This window comes from Anticarsia gemmatalis, chromosome 28 (assembly GCF_050436995.1).
Source record: "Anticarsia gemmatalis isolate Benzon Research Colony breed Stoneville strain chromosome 28, ilAntGemm2 primary, whole genome shotgun sequence".
In the NCBI taxonomy this organism is placed as follows: Eukaryota; Metazoa; Arthropoda; class Insecta; order Lepidoptera; family Erebidae; genus Anticarsia; species Anticarsia gemmatalis.
Window position 1 is genome coordinate 5,616,904 of NC_134772.1, and position 23,725 is coordinate 5,640,628.

General features: G+C 39.3%; 2 protein-coding genes across 3 annotated transcripts; one reads left to right on the forward strand and one right to left on the reverse strand.

Moving 5' to 3' along the window:
* The first annotated feature begins 3,330 nt into the window (after positions 1-3,330).
* Positions 3,331-11,269, forward strand: LOC142984862 (fatty acyl-CoA reductase wat-like). Of its 2 annotated transcripts, none has more exons than XM_076132719.1 (11): positions 3,331-3,410; positions 4,430-4,627; positions 5,195-5,285; positions 5,839-5,961; positions 6,564-6,688; positions 7,494-7,646; positions 8,287-8,396; positions 9,009-9,076; positions 9,415-9,613; positions 10,168-10,348; positions 10,827-11,269. In XM_076132719.1, exons 2-11 carry the CDS (start codon positions 4,446-4,448, stop codon positions 11,191-11,193), a joined length of 1,599 nt encoding a protein of 532 aa, XP_075988834.1. In that variant the 5' UTR covers positions 3,331-3,410; positions 4,430-4,445; the 3' UTR covers positions 11,194-11,269. The 2 variants fall into 2 exon arrangements, with proteins under 2 accessions (XP_075988834.1, XP_075988835.1); XM_076132720.1 differs by having other exon boundaries at positions 3,378-3,410; positions 4,433-4,627.
* Positions 11,270-14,171: 2,902 nt separating this feature from the next.
* On the reverse strand, positions 14,172-23,430 carry LOC142984919 (fatty acyl-CoA reductase wat-like). The gene is made up of 11 exons (XM_076132802.1): positions 23,332-23,430; positions 21,570-21,773; positions 20,029-20,119; positions 19,445-19,567; positions 18,909-19,033; positions 17,941-18,099; positions 17,418-17,527; positions 16,736-16,803; positions 15,722-15,920; positions 15,068-15,248; positions 14,172-14,538 (listed from the first exon to the last, which is right to left on the reverse strand). The coding sequence occupies exons 2-11, from the start codon at positions 21,755-21,757 to the stop codon at positions 14,172-14,174; spliced, it is 1,611 nt and encodes a 536-aa protein (XP_075988917.1). The 5' UTR covers positions 21,758-21,773; positions 23,332-23,430.
* Positions 23,431-23,725: the final 295 nt, after the last annotated feature.

Genomic DNA, 23,725 nt, shown 5'->3' on the forward strand with positions numbered 1-23,725 from the left:
ATAGTACACCATGCCGCGCGGGCCGCGTCCCGCTTAATATCAAGTCTCCAGCCGTAGATGTAATAGCTTATGCAGTATTTTGTTGTGTTTTCGTCTGCTTATTACATTTAAAGTGTAATAATAGTAAATATTATTAAAAAAGACTATGTGAGCCAGACTTATCGTAATGTACAATGACGTCACACCGACTCGCGCGGTTACAACTTATTTTACTTATAAATCGGAAACTAATTGACGTATCAAAGTAATTCTTTCACTAGTATTTTTTATTTTTAACAGAGAATATTATGGAGAACTAATAATCCAAATTTGTTAACATTCTCCATTGATGAAGGTTTATTTTAGTTTTGCAAACTTTTATCAATTGTGTTGGTTTCATATGAAAAAATTATCGACTGTACATTTAGCGGTAGTTTATCTATTCAATAGCTTTTAAACTTATATAAAAATGACAGTTTGAATAAATAAACTACCGCTAAATGTGAGACAGAAACCGGAAATGAGTATCTATATATATCGACACTGTACCTAAAAAAAAAACTGTCTTGACTGTCTCCGTGGCGCAGTGGTTTAAGGTCGCCACGCTGCCACCATTGCGTCGGGAGGCCGTGAGTTCGATTCCCACACGGAGCAATTATTAGTGCGATCCATATATAATTGTTTCGGGTCTGGTTGTGCTTTGTGTTCGTTGTTTGTATGTTTGTAAAAGTCCCCGCGACACAAGAGCAATTGTTAGTGCGAGAGTTATCTTTTTAAATAAAAAACCGAATATTGTGTGTAGCAAGTATAAATCAAATCAAATCAAATCAATTTATTTATGCAAACATGGGTACATTATAAGATGTTACAGTAATTGAAAGTAGCTTTTACCATATTTTACCTTGCGGCATGCAAATTGTTATCGATAATCAAAAAAATCAATTATTATGGATAATAAGACAATACAATTTAAATGTCCTACAATTACAATACAAATTTTTTTTTTTTTTCTTTTTTTTTTCTTTAAAAAGACAACTCCCGCACTAAGAATTGCTCTTGTGTCGCGGGGACTTTTACAAACATACAAACAACGGACACAAAGCACAACCAGACCCGAAACAATTATTTGTGGATCGCACAAATAATTGTCCCGTGTGGGAATCGAACCCACGACCTCCCGTTGCCGTGGTATAGGCGTGGCGACCTAAACCACTGCAGTAAATGTCAATTAATTAGAGATAATGAAATTATATAATAATAATAAATTAAACTGAAATGTCTGTGTTGCTATTTAAATATTCATTAATACTATAGAATGCTTTAAGACATAAAAATTGTTTCAATTTGTATTTAAATTCATTTGCATTCGTACACTCTATTATATTCTTTGGTAGCTTATTATATATACGTGATGTCATGCATAGAATACTATTATTTATTTGCGATGTATTGTTAGGTGGACAACATATCCTATGATTCCATCGTTTGCTTTTATATGGTTCAAATAGAGTTTTATTGTAATGCACAAATACAGCAACCTCAAAAATATATAAGCAAGGAAAAGTCATAATTTTTAGATTTATAAAATAGGGCTTACATGAATCTGTTGCCCTAATTTTAGTAATTGCTCTCAGACATCTCTTTTGAGCTTTAAAGACACTCTCTTTATCTACCGAGTTACCCCAAAAGATGACACCATATCTTAGATTTGACTCTACATATGCGTGGTATGCAGTTATAACGACAGGTTGGCTGACTACTCTCCCTAACATGTAAAGCGCATAACAAAATTGACTCAATTTGGTACAGATACTTTCGACATGAAGTTTCCAGTTTAGATGACTGTCAAGATTAATACCTAAAAATTTCGCGCTTTCTACCTCACGAATCTTTTGTTTGTTAAATTCTAAATTTAAATTAACTAAATTATTTTTTCGGTTAGTTCGTTTAGCGGTTTTATCTAAATTTATCATTAGATGGTTATATTCTAGCCACTTAACTATTTCGCTTAAAGTTGTATTCATGTCAGTTTCTAGTTTTGACTTCTTTTTACTGGCAAACATTACCGTGCTATCATCGGCGAACAAAACCATTTTTTGGTTGATGGCTCTAGGCAGGTCATTAACGTAAATTATAAAGAGTAGAGGGCCCAATACACTGCCCTGTGGGATTCCTTGTACCACTTCACAATATCGGGATGAGTAAGTAATTTCCTTCTTAGTTAATGGACATATACGAACAATTTGTGTACACTGTTTTCTATTTTTAAGGTAAGATTCAACAAGATTTAGAATGTTTCCCCTAATGCCATATGCTTCTAACTTAAGTAACAGTATATCGTGATTTACATAGTCAAAGGCCTTTGTTAGATCCATATAAAGCGCTGAAATGAGATGTATAAAACAATAGATTTTAAATTAGCCTTCAAAGCGCACTAACCTTAACGAAATTAAATGATTACGTAATTATTATTTATCGCAATTTCCGAATAGTTCGTGAACCGGGAAGTCCACCTGAATTTTGATAACTTGTAGCCTAGCTGTAAAGATAACCCTTTACTGCGCCATTGGGTATGTTATACCTGTTCAATCAATCTACGTATGGTTAGTGGTCAACCTAGTGTCAAAGTTGTTCAAGCTTGAAAGGCTTTTGACATGGCTTAACGACTGTTATCTTAGTAGACAACAACCTGGACCGACTTTTTACGTGCCCTCCGTAGCACGGAGACGCTCTGTTCAAATACCACTATGCGGTCTCCAATCTATAGACCCACTGATCGTTTACTAACCGGTGAGCGCAACTGGCTGTGCTCACCGGTCGGTAAACGATCTGTTGATCACACTAGGTTGACCACTTACCATACGATAGATATTAGATAGATAGATACACGAAGGTGGTAGGCAGAGGTGCATGAAATACACCCACGTTTCACCATTAATAATGTTAGTCCCATGTAATAGGGGCGAGTCTGTCATATACCGGGCACGTTACTAAACTCCGGGCCACAACGACCGCGATTCTCTACCACTATCCACTACCGACAACCGGCTGTCCCCAACCCGCACCTGGCCAGCGTGGTGGACTTCAAGGCCTAAACCCTCCCTCATTACGGGAGGAGACCCTTGCCCAGCAGCGGGACATTAATGGGTTAAATTTAATTAATTTAAGTAGTCCAAAGTTTGGAAATGTGCCCGGTATATTACATAGGATTAACATTGTTAATAGCGAAACGTGAGTAGGTATGTTTTTTACAACTTTACCTTCACCTTCACTAGGGTCATAAAAATTAGGTTATTTCGATGAATTTGAAACAAAAACAAGTTTACTTTAAATATCCTTACATATTCATTAATCGTTTATATTTATTTGTACCATTTGGAGTGAAAAAGCAGTTAGTTTTTTGATTTCGTAGTGGTTTGTACGGTTTAAAGGTGAGTTAAAAAAATACAGCTGTCTTAGGGCGCGTTCCCACTTTGTCGTGACGACAGATAATCGTGTAGTTTTAAGTGTCGTGGCTTATATGTTTAAATGGAGGTGTTCACATATAGAACGACACGATTTACTGTCGTCTACGACATTTTTTGTGACGACAGATTATCAAGACATTGGGGACGGCTAGCACGACAGTCGTAAAACGACAAAAAATCTTAAACGCACTACTGATCTCTAAGTGAACGTAATTGCGACTGCAGTTTTATATTTGTAGCTTGCTAATGTTGTGTGAACGATACAGCGACTGCCGTGAAACGATAAAATGTCGTCGCGATCCAATGGGAACAGCTAGATACTATAGTCACTAAACGATTTTTTTTTTGACGACAAGCAATCGTTATGATGGGAACACCTAGAGAGGACAGTCGTCCAACGATCAATTAATCGTTACGACATAGTGGGAATGCGCCCTTACAAAGACTCTTCACGTTGGCTCCACACGTTGGCCCCAATATAGGCCCAAACGCTTTTCGTCCAACGTGTGGATCTAGAAAATGGTATTGGTCCCAACGTTGGGGCGAGCGTTGGTAGTTGGCCGGCTCGTGTCGGTTTCATCACAGAATCTGCGCCAACGCTCACGATCTGACGGGACAGAACTAGTTTATTAGGCAACGTGTGTACGCCTCACCGAGTTTGCAGTCCAACGTTGGTACGAGCGTTGGGGCCAACGTGTGGAGCCGGCGTCAGATATATCTAAAGTAATAAAATTATCAGAAAATTCGTGATAAAACTTATTTGACGGTCCTTTTTAACTGCACGTTTGGCGCAGTGGTTAAATTAGTCACCTCGCCATAATAACTGTAGCGTATTCGAGTCATTGCGCCTATAGCGGGTTCGAATCCCATCCGGGACAGATCTTTGTTTGATGAAGAAACAAAGTTTAAAATCCGTGTGCAAGGAATTATGAGAAAACAGGCGTATTTTTTATATATTTACATTGAGTGCCCAACTTTTTCAGTAGGTAATTTTTCAAGATGCAAGAAGCGCAGGACCCAGCGCAGGTGGTCGAGGCGTCGCTCATAGCTCGGCACAAGACTCTTCGCGAGGTGACCAGCCGCGGAGACTCCAGCGTGCAGCAGTTCTACCGCGACGCCACCGTGTTCGTGACGGGCGGCTCCGGCTTCGTCGGGAAACAACTCATTGAGAAATTGTTCAGGTACGTTGTAACTGCCTCCGTGGCGCAGTGGTTCAGGTCCCCACACCACTCCCATTGAAGTGAAGAAGTCGTGGGTTCGATTATTTGTGCGATCCACAAATAATTGTCTAGGGTCTGGTTGTTCTTTGTTTTCGTTGTTTGTATGTTTGTATAGAACCAACACAAGAGCAATTCGAAAGAAGACTGTAGACTAAATAACATCGCGCTACGACTAATAGGAACTGGAAACTAATCTATACTAATATTATACAGCTGAAGAGCTTGTTTGTTTGAACGCGCTAATCTCAGGAACTACTAGTCCGATTTAAAGAATTCTTTCAGTGTTAGATAGACCATTTATCGAGGAAGGCTATAGGCTATATATCATCACGCTACGACCAATAGGAGCAGAGTACCGGTAAAAAATGTTACAAAAACGGGGAAAATGTTGACCCATTCTCTCTTATGTGACGCAAGCGTTGTCGCAAGTTGCGCGGGTCAGCTAGTACCTTTAATTATGTATAATGAACATGTATTGTAATAGTTTAAAAGCTATGATGATTTATTTTAATTTATTCATGTTTTCAGGGCAACTAATATATCCAAAGTATTTCTACTAATAAGACAGAAGAAAGGAAAGCCAATAAAATTGAGAATTAGTGAAATGCTTGAAGATCCGGTAAGTTAAATACAATTAGCATCTTAGAGATAAGTGCTAGATAGACTATGTGCTAATATAAAGAGTCGGTTTCCCACTGTACATTCCGAAACATACTATACTATCATATCATCAAATTACAGTCCATAATTTTTCAACCTACAGGTTAAATTGATACAGACTGTAATTTTCGAAGATCTTTTACAGTCGCTAAGTAGTCAGAAGCTTGAAAGTCTGACAACCAGTCTTACCGAAGGGTATCAAAATCAAAATCAAATAATTTATTCATTTAGGTCAAATGCTGACACTTATGATAGTCAATGATACAGAGAGTGAATTTACCGCCAGTTCGTAAGGTAGGGCCAATGAGAAGAGCTGACAAGAAACTCCTGGCCACTCTTTTTTCGTGTTATAACCCAGGTAACTGTGTTGTGGAGGTCAGATTGGCAGTCGCTTCATGTAAAACACTGGTATTCAGCTGCATCCGGTGAGACTGGAAGCCGACTGCAACATAGTTGGAAGAAAGGCTAGGTTAGGTTATGATGATGGGCTGATGAGTTTTTTGGTTTAACAGGTCTACGACATACTGAGGGTGGAACAGCCAGGGTTTGTTGATAAGATAGTGCCGGTAGAAGGTGACGTTGCAGAACTGAGGCTTGGCATGAACGATGAGGATTGGAAGATGGTCTCTGAACAGGTGTGTAATAGGGATAATAAAATAATAATAGGTAATAAACTTAACCAACTAATGTCCCACTGCTGGGCAAGGGTCTCCTCCCGTAATGAGGGAGGGGTTAGGCCTTGAGTCCACCACGCTGGCCAAGTACGGGTTGGGGACTTTGCATGCCCTCTATAAATGTTTTAAACAAATTTTAGGCATGCAATGTTGCCTCACAATGTTTTCCTTCACCGTTGGAGCATGTGATAATTATTTCTAATACACACATAACTTCGAAAAGTCATTGGTGTGTTGCCTCGGGTTCGAATCTGCGACCACTTGCGTGGGAGGTATCAACTTATACCAGTCGGCTATCGCAGCTCAAAAAAAAATGCATGAAAAATTGTGAAAATGCAGCTGTTCACGCGTGAAGGCGTGACCAAAGGGGACCAAATAGGATTTCATATTTAGGGTTCCGTACCTAAAGGGTAAAACGGGATATATTAAAAGGGGGGTCCCCATACAATAAATTTTAATGTGTTTTTTTCGTATTTTTTGGTACTCTTCGTGCGCAAGTCCGACTTGCACTTGGCCGGTTTTCCTTACATATACTTATATAGATTATTATTATTCGTCAACAGACAGACATAATATTCCACGTGGCTGCTACCACGAAGTTTACTGAAAGTCTTCGAGCGGCGACATTTATCAACGTGCGGGGCACCAGGGAGACTTTGTTACTTGCCAAGGAATGCTGTAACTTAATGTAATCATCTTTATAATCTAAAATTGTCTCTTATGAGGTCCCGAGTCGATAACCCATCCATGAAATGACCGCGTCAAGGTTTGCTTAACTCACAGATCGTTTACCGACCGGTGAGTGCATCTGGCTATGGGTGCCTCAGAGAAATAGTTGCGCTCACCGTGCCCTCCGAGGTATGGAGACGCCCAGTTCAAATTCCACTATGCGGTCACCCATCTATGGAATGTCCGCGCCAAAGTTTGCTTAACTCACAGATCGTTTACCGACCGGTGAGCGCAACTGGCTATGGACGGTCGTCTGATACCGAAAGCGTGATATTATGTATATGTTACTGTAAAAGCCCAACTTTGGTAAATCCTAAGATTTTCCGGTAAAACCTAAGATTTACCAACTCTCAATGGTAAAAGTCCGAACAAGCCGGAGTTTAAATACTATGTTACGATATATAAAAAAATCCTTCTTTATAACTATGTTTCTAACTATTTCACGGTATAATTATATACTGTGACATAGTTATAAAGAAGGAGTTTTGGGCAAAGCGACATGGGTAGGTTAGGTTAGAAGGCTAAGGTGGCACCTTAGCCTTCGTGGTTATTTTTTTTTAACCACCCAGAAGGAGGAGCCACGCGAAGCGGGGCTCCGGCGACATCTCGACATCATCAAGTGAATATAGGTAAAAGTTCGAAATAAAAGAATTGTTCGGACTTTTACCATTACGAGTTGGTAAATCTTAGGTTATACCGGAAAATCTTAGGATTTACCACCGTTCGGGCTTTGACAGTAACATATATGAACATTATTTTCTCAGATCGTTCGTGTACGTCTCCACAGCGTATTCTCATGCTAAAGTGTCCAAGCCCGATGTGTTAGAGGAGTTCTACCCGAGTCCCATAGACCCTGAGGCTTTGATCAGAATGGCTGAAACCGTTGAAGAAGAAACGCTTAATGATATAACTAGCAAGTAAGTTTTTGTAAATGATTTTATACTCCTGCACTCATAATCTTGTAATTTTACTGTTTTTACTCATAATCTTTTAATTTAATAAAAATTTTTAATTTTTTAACTGCACGTTTGGCGCAGTGGTTTAAGCGGTCACCTCGCCGCAACAACCGTAGTGCCGCGTGTGGTGGGTTCGAATCCTACCCGGGACAAATCTTTGTGTGATGAACACGAGTATTTGTTCTGAGCCTGGTTGTCAATTTATCTATATAAGTATGTATTTAGAAATATATAAGTATGTTTATCAGTTATTTGGTTACCATAGTACAAGCTCTGCTTAGTTTGGAACCAAATGACCGTGTGTGAGTTGTCCAACAATATTTATTTATTATTATTTACTGACCCGCGCAACTTCGCTTGCATCACATAAGAGAGAACGGGTAATAATTGTCCCCGTTTTTGTAACATTTTTTACTGGTACTCTACTCCTATTGGTCGTAGCGTGATGATATATAGCCTATAGTATTCCTCGATAAATGGGCTATCTAACACTGAAAGAATTTTACAAATCGGACTAGTAGATTTATAATATTTGTATAGATTACATAGATAAATTTCAACAGAACCCTTACATTATCAGAGCATATTTTCGTATTTTCAGATTTATAAAAGGCTGGCCGAACACGTATTCGTTCGGGAAGGCTGTGGCTGAAGAGTTAGTAAGAAATGTTGGTGAAGACCTGCCTGTGTGTGTTGTCAGACCGGCTGCAGGTAAGCTGATATATCTAGAACTAGCCTTTACCCGCGACTTCGTCCGCCACCTGAATTTTCCCATGGGAATGCGTCATTTTCCCTATGTCCTTTCTCGGGTATCAAAATATCTCCATACCAAATTTCATGCAAATAAGCGAGAATGTGTCATAAATTTCCCCGTTTTTGTAAAATTTTTCGTTGCTACTCCGCTCCTAATGGTTGTAGCTTAATGTTATATAGCCTAAAGCCTTCTTCAATAAACAGGCTATCAAAAAGTAAATAATTTTTCCATTCGCACCAGCAGTTCCTGAGATTAGCGCGTTCAAACAAACAAGCAAACAAACTCTACAATTTTATAATTTAATCTATACTAATATTATAAAGCTGAAGAGTTTGTTTGTTTGAACGCGCTAATCTCAGGAACTACTGGTCCAATTCACAAAATTCTTAGTTTAATAGCCCCTTTATCGAGGAAGGCTATAGGCTATATATCATCACGCTACGACTAATAGGAGCAGAGTAAGAGTAAAAAATGTTACAAAAACGGGAAAATATTTGACCCATTCTCTCTTATGTATTAGTCTATGTATTAGAATTAGTATAGATTTGGTATTGTTATTATGTTTCCAGTTATATGTGCTTATCGTGAACCACACCCCGGCTGGCTGGACCAATCTTCCACTTACGGAGCTTCTGGTGTGAGTAAATTCAACCTATTGTTGTTTGTCTTATGGTTAGTGGTCAACCTAGTGTCAAAGTTGTTCAACCCGCTCGAGAGGCCTTTGACATGGCTTAACGACTGTTATCTTAGTAGACAACAACTGGGACCGACTTTTTACGTGCCCTCCGAAGCACGGAGACGCCCAGTTCAAATACCACTATGCGATCACCCATCTATGGAATGACCACGATACCGTTGCTTAAGCCACAGACCGTTTACTGACCGGTGAGCGCAACTGGCTATGGGCGCCTATCTTAATATTATAATCTTAATTAAGTTTAGAAGAAAAATTTTACCTTTATTTTTTATTTCTAGTTAATCCTAGGTTTAAGTTCAGGTGTAATGCACGTGATCTACGCCAACGACGAGACCAAGATAGGTCTTATACCAGTAGACTATGTGAACAACGCGATCATCACAGCCGGCTACGAGACCGCGAGGAGGCGGGGCCGGGGGGCGCGGGATACTAAGATATACACCGTCGTGTCCTCCACCAGGACTGATAGTGTTTGGGGTGAGAGTACTTTACATACATACATGCATACATGCATACATGCATACATGCATACATGCATACATGCATACATGCATACATGCATACATGCATACATGCATACATGCATACATGCATACATGCATACATGCATACATGCATACATACATACATACATACATACAATCATACATTTATGCATACATACATACATATTTACATACATACATACAATGGGCTAACACTAACACTAAAATAATTTTTCAAATCGGACCAGTAGTTCCTGAGATTAGCGTGTTTAAACAAACAAACTCTTCAGCTTTATAATATTAGTATAGATTTGGTTACTATAGTACAAGCTCTGCTTAGTTTGGAATCAAATGACCGTGTGTGAGCTCATAACTTTTAAACTCTCGCGTTGCATGTTTAATGTATAATAGAATACGGGAATTAACGCGAACACGCATTTTACCTTAAAATGCCTAACGTTTCGGCGCAGGTTACACTCGCCGTGGTCCCAGGCTGACTCTCAGGTCAGCTGTCCAATAATATGATATTTATTTTCAAATTTTCAGGCAATGTACGTAAATTCTTCGACCAAAAATTATTGCCCTGTCAAAGTCCATCGGCTGTGTGGTACAATTTCTGGCTTAACACATCAAACGCTACGATGTACTGGCTTCTAACCTGGCTGATACATCTGATACCGGCGTATATTGTTGACAACATATGCGCTGTGTTCGGAAAAGAAAGACGGTGAGCGAAATATTACGACAACTACTGTTGTATCAGACCAGCCTTTACTTCCAACTATGTTAATCGGCTTCCAGTCTCACCGGATGCAGCTGAATACCAGTATTTTACATGGAGCGACTGCCTATCGGACCTCCACAACACAGTTACCTGGGTTATAACACGATACTAAGTAAGACAGGTTGTCAGACTTTCAAGCTTCTGACTACTATTAACGACTGTCAAAGATCTTTGGAAATGACAGCCGGGAGCCGCTATTTAACGCGTTATAACCCAGGTAACTGTGTTGTGGAGGTCAGATAGACAGTCGCTTCATGTAAAACACTGGTATTCAGCTGCATCCGGTGAGACTGGAAGCCGATTCCAACGTTGTTGGAAAAAGGGCTACCTAGGCTTATGAGAATATAAGTTATCGCACTATAATTTACTGCAACTAGCTCCAAAATATTGTACCAATTGTGATATTTATTTTAATTTACAGATTAGTACGCGTGTACAAACAAATTGATAAGAGGTCCAGAGCACTGTCGTATTTCAGTCTTAACTCCTGGAATTTTCAAGACAAAAACCTTGAAAATCTGTACAACAGTCTATCGCCCGAAGACAAGGAAATATTTAACTTTGACATAGACAATATGGATTGGAAAGAGTATCTTCTCACTTGGAGCATTGGTGTACGGAAGTATATAGTTAAAGACGGTTTGAAAGGCACATACTACGCGGTGAATAAACAAAGAGTTAAAAGAATATTACATTATATATTATCGGCCTTATATATTTACGGTTTGTACAAAATGTTGCATTATTCTTATATTCTAATTGTGTTCTTTTTCAAATTATTTTTGTAAATAAATATAGTTATAATATAAGTTATTATATTATAACTATATTGTGGTTAACGGTGCTGGTTGTAGAACTACTACTTGTTACATTATTAATAATGTATTGTTCTACAATTGTTTGTTATCCTGAATAAATAAAAATAAAAAAAAAAGTTAGTAAGTAGTTAGTTTTTTATTGGTTAACCATGCTTGCCGAGGTTGATTTGTGGATGGGTGACCTTCTTATAGATATCGAGTTCTTCCGTGTTTGGAAAGACACGTCAAATCGTGGGTCCCGGCTGTCATTTTCGAAGATCTTTGACAGTCGTTAACAGTAGACAGAAGTTTGAAAGTCTGACCACCAGTCTTACCGAAGGGTATCGTGTTATATCCCAAGTAAATGGGTCGTGGAGGTCGGATATACAGTCGCTGCATGTAAAGCACTGGCATTCAGCTGCTTCCGGTGAGACTGGAAGCCGACTCCAACATAGCTTGGAAGAAAGGCTAGGATATATATATTGGTAATTCTCACATTGAATCAGGTGTAGTGTCAAATTGAACACAGGTAAGTGTGACCTGTGGAAGAATAGTTCGAGAACGAGGTGATCATGTTCCTCCAACACAAAGGGAGGATCCTCCGACCAGGCGAGGTGATCATGCCTGGTGGGCCTAGGCTGCCCGACTGTTGTAGTCGGGAACTTGTGTATATAGTGAACTAGCTTTTACTTCGTCCGCCACCTGAATTTTCCCATGGGAATGCGTCATTTTCCCGGGGTAAAAAGTAGCCTATGTTCTTTTTGGGTATCAGAATATCTCCACACCAAATTTCATGCAAATTGGTTCAGTAGTTTAGGCGTGATTGAATAACAGACAGACAGACAAGAGTTACTATCGCATTTATAATATTAGTATGGATAATATTATAGTATAATATAGTCTAAAGTATGGATGGATTGCAGTGCAAACTCTGATAGTGCAATTCAGGACTTGTGACAGTCACTCTGCGAGTTGGTTGTACGCTCGTACCATTAGATGTCGCTGTATGTAGCTGTCCTCTACAGACACAGTGTAGAGGTTCTCCGTCAACTGTTCTAACAATCGAGTCCTCGCCGTCGCTTCCCGATTCTCTACTACCATCGACTACCGACGACTGGCTAGCTATCGAGAAATTGTTACACGAAAATCTGTTTAGCGCCTCTACCGGGCTCCGTAAGAACTACGTTGGCAGTACATTTTAAATATCAAACTTTTTATACTCGAGGGTACTGAATAGAAAACTAGAGGCCACCCGTGACTTCGTCCGCGTGGAAACCTTTCCCGTATAAATCCCGAGCCCTCGGGAACTCCGGGATAGCCTATGTGTTATTCTGGGTCTTCAGCTACCTATATACCAAATTTTATTGTAATTGGTTTAGTAGTATTTGCGTGAAAGAGTGACAAACATCCATACATACTCAAAAACTTTCGCATTTATAATATAAATGGGATTGCGCTACTGCCATTCTTAAACATCGTTAATTATGATGTAGGGAAATTGTATCTTTTCAATATTAAGTGTCAGTCCCGAATAATAAGCTTGTTATTCATATTTTTTAAACTCTCGCGTTGCATGTTTAATATAAAATAGGATACGGGAATTAACGCGAACACATTTTTCTTGTTGTGCTTAAGCTTAAGGTTGTGATTTAGGTAACCGACTGTTATAAGAAACAATCTATACTAATATTATAAAGCTGAAGAGTTTTTTTGTTTGTTTGTTTGAACGCCCTAATCTCAGGAACCACTGATCCGATTTGAAAAATTCTTTCAGTGTTCGATAGTCCATTTATTGAGGAAGACTTTAGGCTATATATCATCACGCTACGACCAATAGGAGCAGAGTACCAGTGCAAAATGTTACAAAATCGGGGAAAATTTTGTGACGCAAGCGAAGTTGCGCGGGTCAGCTAGTTAATAAATATAATGAAACATTGACATCAAAATGACAGTGATCTCGCCTCTCCGCGGGGTACAAACATAATAATAAAAATAATGGTCAGTCTTATTGAAAATGGCCAGCAGGACTTGGTTTATAGTGTCCAAGTGTGTGTGCAATACACAGACCAGGTACACTCTCTATCCCATCACTCTCATATTCCGGTAGGACGGTACACACGACCAGTGAGAGGTCAGGCGCAGGACCGACGGCTTTACGTGCTCTCCGAGGGAGGGAGGTCTACGACCTCAACTTCCTATATCGGAATACCTAGCTAACCCAAGAGGAATGGGCATGTGGGCGTGTCACGCGTGCTATATAAAGTACTAGCTGACCCGCGCAACTTCGCTTGCGTCACATAAGAGAGAATGGATCAAAATTTTCCCCGTTTTTGTAACATTTTTTATTGCTACTCTGCTCCTATTGGTCGTAGCGTGAAGATATATAGCCTAAAGCCTTCCTCAATAAATGGGCTATCCAACACTGAAAAAATTTTTCAAATCGGATCAGTAGTTCCTGAGATTAGCGCGTTCAAACAAACAAACAAACAAACTCTTCAGCTTTATAATATTAGTATAGATGTGCAGCTATACATACCCTAGTACTAACCTTAGAGATGACACTAAAAGCAAGTTAATGGAATTCCGACATAAAGCACAAAGTGTTAGTGCAAAATATGACTCTTACATCATTGCAATATGGCTGGTAATTTTAATTTACATACCCTCGGTTTTTGAGTACATTTAACGGCAGTTTATCTATTCAATAACTTTTTTTTGTATGAGTTTTAACGCTATTGAATAGATAAACTGCCGCTTAATGTACTAAGAAACCGGGGGATAGTCGTTTATTCCTTTTCATATTTCAGTGTGCGTTACAGTCATCGGCTGAGTTTGGCGACAGCCATCTTCATTGAAATAGTATGACATGACCGTTCCTCTTACGTTAGTTATTCCGTGTTTGATATTAAATTAAGTTAAGGTGATAATTGCCAATAAAAGTCGTTTTTTGTACTAAAAATATAATTTATTTACAAAAATAACTTAAAAAATAATGATAATAGTGTAAAAGAATAATACACAACTTTGTACAAACCGTAAATATATAAAAATGATAGTATATAATGTAATATTCTAAAAACTCTTTGTTTATTCACCGCGTAGTATGTGCCTTTCAAACCGTCTTTAACTATATACTTCCGTACACCAATGCTCCAAGTGAGAAGATACTCTTTCCAATCCATATTGTCTATGTCAAAGTTAAATATTTCCTTGTCTACGGGCGATAGACTGTTGTACAGATTTTCAAGGTTTTTGTCTTGAAAATTCCAGTAGTTTAGAGTGAAATATGATAATGCTTTGGACATATTACCCATTTTTTTGTAAAGGCGTACGAATCTGTAAAGAAAAATGTAATTATATTTAACTCATTAATGTCCCACTGCTGGGCAAGGATCGCCTCCCCTAATGAGGGAGGGGTTAAGCCTTGAGTCCACCACGCTGGCCAAGTGCGGGTTGGGGACTTTGCATACCTTCAAGAACTGTTCTAAAGAACTCTCAGGCATGCAAGGTTGCATCACGAGGTATTTCCTTCACCCCAAGGTTCACTACTGGCAGAGGTATACAAAATTCGTAATGAGGAATACCAGTAGTTTACATGGAGCGACGTTAAATCGTGAGTCCTAGCTGGTATTTCCAAAGATCTTTGACAGTCGTTACCAGTAGTCAGAAGCTTGAAAGTCTGATAACCAGTCTTACTTAGTATCGTGTTATAACCCAGGTAACTGTGTTGTGGAGGTCAGATAGACAGTCGCTCCATGTACAATACTAGTATTCAGCTGCATCCGGTGAGACTGGAAGCCGATTAACATAGTTGGAAGTAAAGGCTGCGCTGATATAACAGTAGTTTTCGTAATATTTCGCTTACCGTCTTTCTTTTCCGAACACAGCGCATATGTTGTCAACAATATACGCCGGTATCAGATGTATCAGCCAGGTTAGAAGCCAGAACATCGTAGCGTTTGATGTGTGAAACCAGAAATTGTACCACACGGCCACTGGACTTTTACACAGTAGGGGTTTTCCGTCGAATAATTTACGTAAATTGCCTGAAAATATGAAAATTTCATCATTTTGTGTTCAGTGTTTTGAACTTTGTGACTAATGTTATAAATTCGAACAAAAATTTACTGAGTTTTGACTTTTGAGTATAACTGTAACAGGCCTGTACCTCGATTCTCTACCACTATCGACTACCGATGGCCGGCTAGCTATCGAAATTTTGACATTTAACATGTACTGCCAAAATAGTTTCTACGACGCCCGTCAGAGGCGCTGATCAGATTTTCATGAAAAATTTCTCGATGATAGGTCGGTTGTCGAATTAAGCCACTGATATTATGCATGTATGTATGTATATTTCTCAATAATTTCCCGGTATATGGTACGAGGTTGGCCCATGTTTCACGCAAAACATATGCATTTCATACACCTCTACCTACACCTTCGGGTAAAACATGCATGATTGTATGTATGTATGTATGTATGTATGTATGTACTGTCGTATGTAAAGTACTCTCACCCCAAACACTATCAGTCCTGGTGGAGGACACGACGGTGTATATCTTAGTATCCCTCGCCCCCCGGCCCCGCCTCCTCGCGGTCTCGTAGCCGGCTGTGATGATCGCGTTGTTCACATAGTCTACTGGTATAAGACCTATCTTGGTCTCATCGTTGGCGTAGATCACGTGCATTAGACCTAGGCCTGAACCTAGGATTATCTGGAAATAAAAAAAAAGGTATTAGTCGGCTTCCACTCTCATAAGATGCAGCTGAATGCCAGTATTTTACATGAAGCAACTGTCTATCAGACCGTTACATTGGGGCTTCCAGCTGTCATCTCCCAATATCTTTGACAGTCGTTAGTCGTTACTTTCAGCCGTCTGACTACTGGTGTCAGAAGGTTGAAAGCTGACAACCAGTCTTACCAAGTGTATCGTGTTATAACCCAGGTAACTAACCCCCAGTTTCTGAGTACATTTAGCGGTAGTTTATTTTTTCAACAACGTTTTGTTACATGAGTTTAAACGCTATTGAATAGATAAACTACCGCTAAATATACTCAGAAACCGGGGGTAAGTGCTTCCCACGTAGGTTTCGTTTCAAACCCGGAGCAACACACCAATAACTTCTTCAAGTATTTGTGTCTTCATCAGTCTAGCCTTTCTTCCAACTATGTTGGAGACGGCTTCCAGTCTCACCGGATGACAGCTGAATACCAGTGTTTTACATGGAGTGACTGACTATCGGACCTCCACAACCAAGTTACTTGGGTTATAACACGATACCCTTCGGTAACACTGGTGTGTGTGAAGTTGTGTGTATAGAAATAATTCAAATTCTAACGGTGAAGGAAAACATCTTGATGAAAACTTCTGCTTAAAAGTTCATAAAACAACATTTCTTGAAAGCTTGTAAAGTGACCAACCCGCACTTGGCTAGCGTGGTGGACTGAAGACCTAACCACTCCCTCATTTCGGGAGGAGACCCTTGCCCAGCCGTGGGACAGTAATAGGTTTAATCTACTTATACTCACACCAGTAGCTCCGTAGACACAAGAAAGGTCCAGCCAGCCGGGGTGTGGTTCACGATAAGCACATACAACTGAAAATAAATAAATAAATAAATATAAATAAATAAATAAATATTATTGGACAACTCACACACGGTCATTTGATTCCAAACTAAGCAGAGCTTGTACTATGGTAACCAAATAACTGATAAACATACTTATATACTTCTAAATACATACTTATATAGATAAATTGACAACCAGGCTCAGAACAAATACTCGTGCTCATCACACAAAGATTTGTCCCGGGTAGGATTCGAACCCACCACACGCGGCGCTACGGTTGTTACGGCGAGGTGACCGCTTAAACCACTGCGCCAAACGTGCAGTTCATATAATAAAGAATATACCAAATCTATATTTGTCTAAATATTTAAATCACCAAAATGTATGCACGGCGCACGCCCATAACTTAAGAACAACTTAACCTTATTTGAATAATAGTTTTATTGCTATTTAATTTTAAAGTTGTTTATTTAATTTCGTTTTAATATTTTTGTAACAGAAACAAAGTTTGTATGGGATCGATGGCATCAAAATTCCCATGGCAATGCAGTAAGCGGGATAGAATTGTACTATACCCGGACGAAGTCAGTCCACTGCTAAAAATATAATCTTTGTACGGATTCTAGATATATCAGCTCACCTATAGCCGGTCTGACAACACACACAGGCAGGTCTTCACCAACATTTCTCACTAACTCTTCAGCTACAGCCTTCGCGAACGAATACGTGTTCGGCCAGCCTTTTATTAATCTGAAAATAACAAAAAGTGTCTTATGCAACTGATATAAAGTTCATTATACTATATACAATTTTGACGCTTAATTGTGTACATTGAATATTAGCTCCCTTTACACACACACTCTATCGCGCATGAAAGAACAATCGCGCGTGATAGAGCGCGCGTGTAAGGGGAAAAGAAAGACCACACGCCGCGCTCATCTGTCCGCACCCGCGAAGAAAATCGCGAGCGAAGAGCGTGCTGCTTTCCCGCGCGTAATCCTATACGCTCTTAAGAATGTGCGATACAGTGTGTGTGTGAAGGTGGCTATACAGGTATCTTTACACACACGCTGTTTTTCACCCTTTATACACATTGCTATTTCACGCGTGATTGTTATATCATGCGCGATAGAGTGTGTGTGTAAAGGCGGCTATTATCTTACTTGCGAGTAATATCATTAAGGGTCCCTTCTTCAACGGTTTCAGCCATTCTGATCAACGCCTCAGGGTCCACGGGACTTGGGTAGAACTCCTCTAACACATCAGTCTTGATGAAGTTGTCTTTAGCATGAGAATACGCTGTGGAGACGTGCACGAATGACCTGAGGAAATGATGATTACTTATGTAATATTTTTATAGCCAAATGTATGAAGTGTATGAACCCCCGTTTTACCATTTAAAACAAATACTCTTATTCATAAAAAACATATGCAGTTATGAAAGGCTTATAAAGTGTTTTGTTTCTTTCACTTCTTAGCGAAATGACAGAGAGAAAACATATTATAGTAGTTTCATAAATAAAATAAATAGGTTTAAAGAGTGTTTATGAATAAGAGGGAAACATTTTAACAAAAACAAAAACTGACTTCAAACTAAAAATACTCCAACGCACACTAAAAAGTCAAAAATAATATTACCCGTAACTACATTATATGTATAATGTAGTAACAAACACACGACAAGCACTAGCTTTCAAATATAAAAGAATTTAGTTTATAAATTGAGGCGCCCGTTGCTAGTTGCGCTCACCGGTCGATAAACGATCTGTGGGTTAAGCAAACCTTGGCGCGGTCATTCCATAGATGGGTGACCGCATAGTGGTATTTGAACAGGGCGTCTCCGTGCTTCGGAGGGCACGTAAAAAGTCGGTCCCGGTTGTTGTCAATAAGATAACAGTCGTTAAGCCATGTCAAAGGCCTTCGGGCGGCTTGAACAACTTTGACACTAGGTTGACCACTAACCATACGACAAGAAAGAAGAAGAAGAATACAAAAGAATCATCAAAATCGGTCCACCCAGTAAAAAGTTATGAGGTAACAAACAGAAAAAAAATACAGTCGAATTGAGAACCTCCTCCGTTTTTCGACGTCGGTTAAAAATGTCAGTCCCATGTAATAGGGGCCTATATACCTTAGCTTACTGCATTCCTTGGCAAGTAACAAAGTCTCCCTGGTGCCCCTCACGTTGATGAAGGTCGCCACTCGAAGAACTTCGTCAAACCTCGTGGTCGCAGCCATGTGGAATATTATGTCTGTCTGTTGAGGAAATAAATATAATCGATACTAATATTATAAAGTTGAAGAGTTTGTTTGTTTGTTTGTTTGAACGCGCTAATCTCAGGAACTACTGGTCCGATTAGAAAAAGTATTTCAGTTTAGATAGCCCATTTATCGAGGAAGGCTAAAGGCTATATATCATCACGCTACGACCAATAGGAGCAGAGAACCAGTAAAACATGGTACTAAAACGGGGAAAATTTTGACCCATTCTCTCTTATGTGACGCAAGCGAAAGTGCGCGGGTCAGCTAGTATATAATAAATTTAACCCATTAATGTCTCACTGATGGGCAAGGGTCTCCTCCCGTAATGAGGGAGGGATAAGGACGGGAGACGGAAGAAGGGTTGGGGACTTTGCATCCCCTCAATAAATTTTTGAAAATGCGAACCTGTTCAGTGACTGTCTTCCAATCCTCATCGCTCATGCCAAGCCTCAGTTCTGCAACGTCACCTTCTACCGGCACTATCTTATCAACAAACCCTGGCTGTTCCACCTTCAGTATGTCATAGACCTGTTCACAAAAAACCATAGAAAAATCATTTTGAGAAATAAGATCAATATAACTTGTAGACTTAGATAATTTTAAATCAAGCAGTACATCATCAGTCTAGCCTTTCTTCCAACTATGTTGGAGTCGGCTTCCAGTCTCACCGGATGCAGCTGAATACCAGTATTTTACATTGAACGACTGCCTTTCCGACTTCCACAACACAGTTACTTGGGATATAACACGATACTCTTCGTAAGACTGGTTGTCAGAATTTCAAGCTTCTGACTACTTAACGACTGTCAAAGATCTTTGAAATCTTTGAAAATCTTTGAAATCTAAATTGTGGGTCCCGGCTGTCAAGCCGGGACCCACAATTTAGCGTGCCCTCCGAAATATGCTTTGAACAGAATACCGGTAAGTCGTCACCTTCCAGATAATCTATCTAGCACTTATCTATAAGATGCTTATTGTATTTAACTTACCGGATCTTCAAGCATTTCACTAATTCTCTGTTTAATTGGTTTTCCTTTCTTCATCCTCATTAGTAGAAATACTTTTGATATGTTAGTTGCTCTGAAAACATAAATAAATTTAAATAAATCATCATAAATTTTTGCGTAGCATGTTTATTAGACATAGCTGACTCGCGAACCTTCGCTTGCGTCACATAAGAGAGAATGGGTCATAATTTTCCCCGTTTTTGTAACATTTTTTACTGGTACTCTGCTCCTATTGGTCGTAGCGTGATGATATATAGCTTATGGCCTTCCTCGATAAATGGGCTATCTAACGATGAAAGAATTTTTCAAATCGATCCAGTAGTTCCTGAGATTAGCGCGTTCAAACAAATAAACTCTTCTGCTTTATAATATTGGTATAGATAAAGTAGTTTCTAGTTCCACTCCTATTAGTCATGACGTAATGTTATTTATTTTATTCTCCTCAATAAACGGACTACTTATTTTGTATTCATTAAATCACGCATTCTTTTTCCTAATGGGTAGATAGAGACCATATAATGAAAACTATTTATCCAATTCAGACTGCCTCCGTGGCGCAGTGGTTTAGGTCACCACGCCAACACTACTGCGTCCGGAGGTCGTGGGTTCGATTCCCACACGGAGCAATTATTTGTGCGATCCACAAATAATTGTTTCGGGTCTGGTTGTGCTTTGTGTCCATTGTTTGTATGTTTGTAAAAGTCCCCGCGACACAAGAGCAATTCTTAGTGCGGGAGTTGTCTTTAAAAAAAATAAATTCGAACCATTAGTTCTTGAAATTAGCGCGTTCAAACAAACATACTCCTTAGCTTTTAGATTACTAATTATTAATAGTGAATAGTAATAATAATATCCTCCTGGCCGATATTCGGCTATGGCCACCAATTTCATTGAAACCAGACAACTGTGCAGGACTTTGTTTATAGTGTCCAAGTGTGTGCACAATACACAGGTACACTCTATTCCTTCACTCTCATAGTCTGGTGGGACAGCAGGTAACCAGCCATGGTTGCCCGTTAGGAAGTTGAGGTTTTAGACCTCCGTGCCTCGGAGAGCACGTAAAGCCGTCGGTCCTGCACCAGACCTCTCACTAGTCGTGTCGGTTTAGTCTTCCTACCAGACTATGAGAGTGAGGGAATAGAGATTGTACCTGTGTATTTAGCACACACTTGCACACTGTAAACAAACTGGCTAGTTTTAATGGAATTGACCGTCTTAGCTAGCTATCAGCAAAAGGACATTACTAACCATAGAATTAATGTTAACTATCATGACATTTCGAATTTAAGTGTGTGTTAGAAATAATTATCACTTTTTCCAACAGTGAAAGAAAGCATCGTGATGCAACCTTGCATGTCTGAGTGTTCTTTATAACAGTTCTTGAAGGTATACAAAGTCCCTAACCCACACTTGGCCAGCGTGGTGTACTCAAGGCCTAACTCCTTCCTCATTACGGGAGGAGACCCTTGCCCAGTGGGACAATCATGGGTTAAATGTATTAATATTTACAGACAACCACATACCTGAATAATTTCTCAATGAGTTGTTTCCCAAGGAAGCCGGAGCCGCCCGTCACGAACACGGTGGCGTCGCGGTAAAACTGCTGCACGCTGGAGTCTCCGCGGCTGGTCACCTCGCGGAGAGTCTTGTGCCGAGCTATGAGCGACGCCTCGAACACCTGCGCTGGGTCCAGTGCTTCTTGGACTTGCATCTTGAAGAATTACCTGCTGAGGAAGATGGCGACTTTCAATTTACTTCATCATCAGCTTAGCCTTTGTACCAACTACATATGTTGAAGTCGGCTTCCAGTCTCACCGGATACAGCTGAATACCAGTATTTTACATAGAGCGACTGTCTATCAGACCTCCATATCAAAGTTTCCAGAATTATAACACGATACCCTTCGGTAAGACTGGTTGTCATACTTTCCAGCTTCTAACTACTGTTAACGACTGTCAAAGATCTGTGATAATGACGGCCGGGACCTACAATTTAACGTGCCTTCTGAAACATAGAGGAGCTGACTCTATATGTATAAGATACCCATCCACAAAACAACCTCATTTTTTTCCAAATACAATAAACTTATTTTATAAGCTTAGTGGACTCTCTTACTTCAGGAGAAGCCCAGGAGTGGGACTGTAATTAATTATTCTTATTATGATATTATTTATTCCAAGATCTATTCCTATCTGAGTCGGGTCGGTTTTGTTGTTTGATAAATATTGCCGAACCAAATAAGTGTGTAGCAAGTCTAAGACACTTACCCTCTTATTCATAAACACACTATAAACCTATTTTAGTTAAACAACTACTATAATATGTTTTCTCTCTTTCATTTTGCTAAGGAGTGAAAGAAACAACTCTTTATAAGCCTTTCATAACTTCATATATTTTTATGAATAACAGGGTTAATTTTAAATTTACCTTTTAAGTGCACTATCCACTTCGAAAGTGAAAGAATAACTGCTTTCTCACAGCAAATGGTATAAATAAATACAACCCTTTAATGAATACGTAAAAAGTTTTAATTTTAAAACTTCTTTTTGTTTTAAATTCAACGGAATTACCGAATTGTTCCTGACCCGGGAAGTGAACCCGCATATTGATGAGGAGTCTAGCTGTAAAGATTTAACCCTTTACTGTGCCATTGGGTATTTTATACCTGTTATACACAAAGGTAGGCAGAGGTATATGAAATATAGTCACGTTTTGGTAATAACAATGTTAGTGCCATGTTATAGGGGGCGAGTCTGCCATATACTGGGTAAATTAACATTGATTGAAATCAACGGGATAATATTTTACTATACGCGGACGAATTCGGGCCATTCTATTAGTCTTAATATATTATTATATAACTCGAAGATGACTGACTGACATACCCCGATTTCTGATTACATTTAGCGGTAGTTTATCTATTCAATAACGTAACTCATATAAAAAAAACGCTATTGAATAGATAAGCTACCGCTAAATGTACCTCAGAAAGCGGGGGATAGTGATCTATCAACGCAAAGCACAAACCACTGGACGGATCGAGCTAAAACTTGTCATGCAGGTAGATGTTATAACGTTGGCATCCGCTAAGAAAGGATTTTGATAAATTCTATCCCTAAGGCGATAAAATCGGGGGCTGAAAGCTAGCACAAATCTTCTAGATTTTCGACTGATTGAACTGAAACTTAGATTCACACATAAGATTTTTTTTACTACGGGAAACCTTTTCACGCGGGCGAAGTCGCGGGTAAAAACTAGTATATAATAAATTAATTTTACGATACCTATTTATTTGTTGATCACGTAGAGGATCGTTGCTTGTTCGTGACTAAACTCCTTGTGTGCTGAAATTCGTTTGTTGTTAATTACAAACGTACAATTATCTGCTGACTGGTACGACGTAAAATGTACTAATTCTACTTATATTATAAACCAGCTGACCCGCGCAACTTCGCTTGCGTCACATGAGAGAGAATGGGTCATAATTTTCCCCGTTTTTGTAACATTTTTTACTAGTACTCTGCTCCTATTGTTCGTAGCGTGATGATATACAGGGTGTAAACGACAGCCTACCGAAAACGAAAAAAAATGACTTTAGACACGATTCTGGTGCTTATGGCGTTGAAAATTTTCATCGGTTTTTTCTTGATTTTTCCGATTTTTTATGCGTTTTTTTTT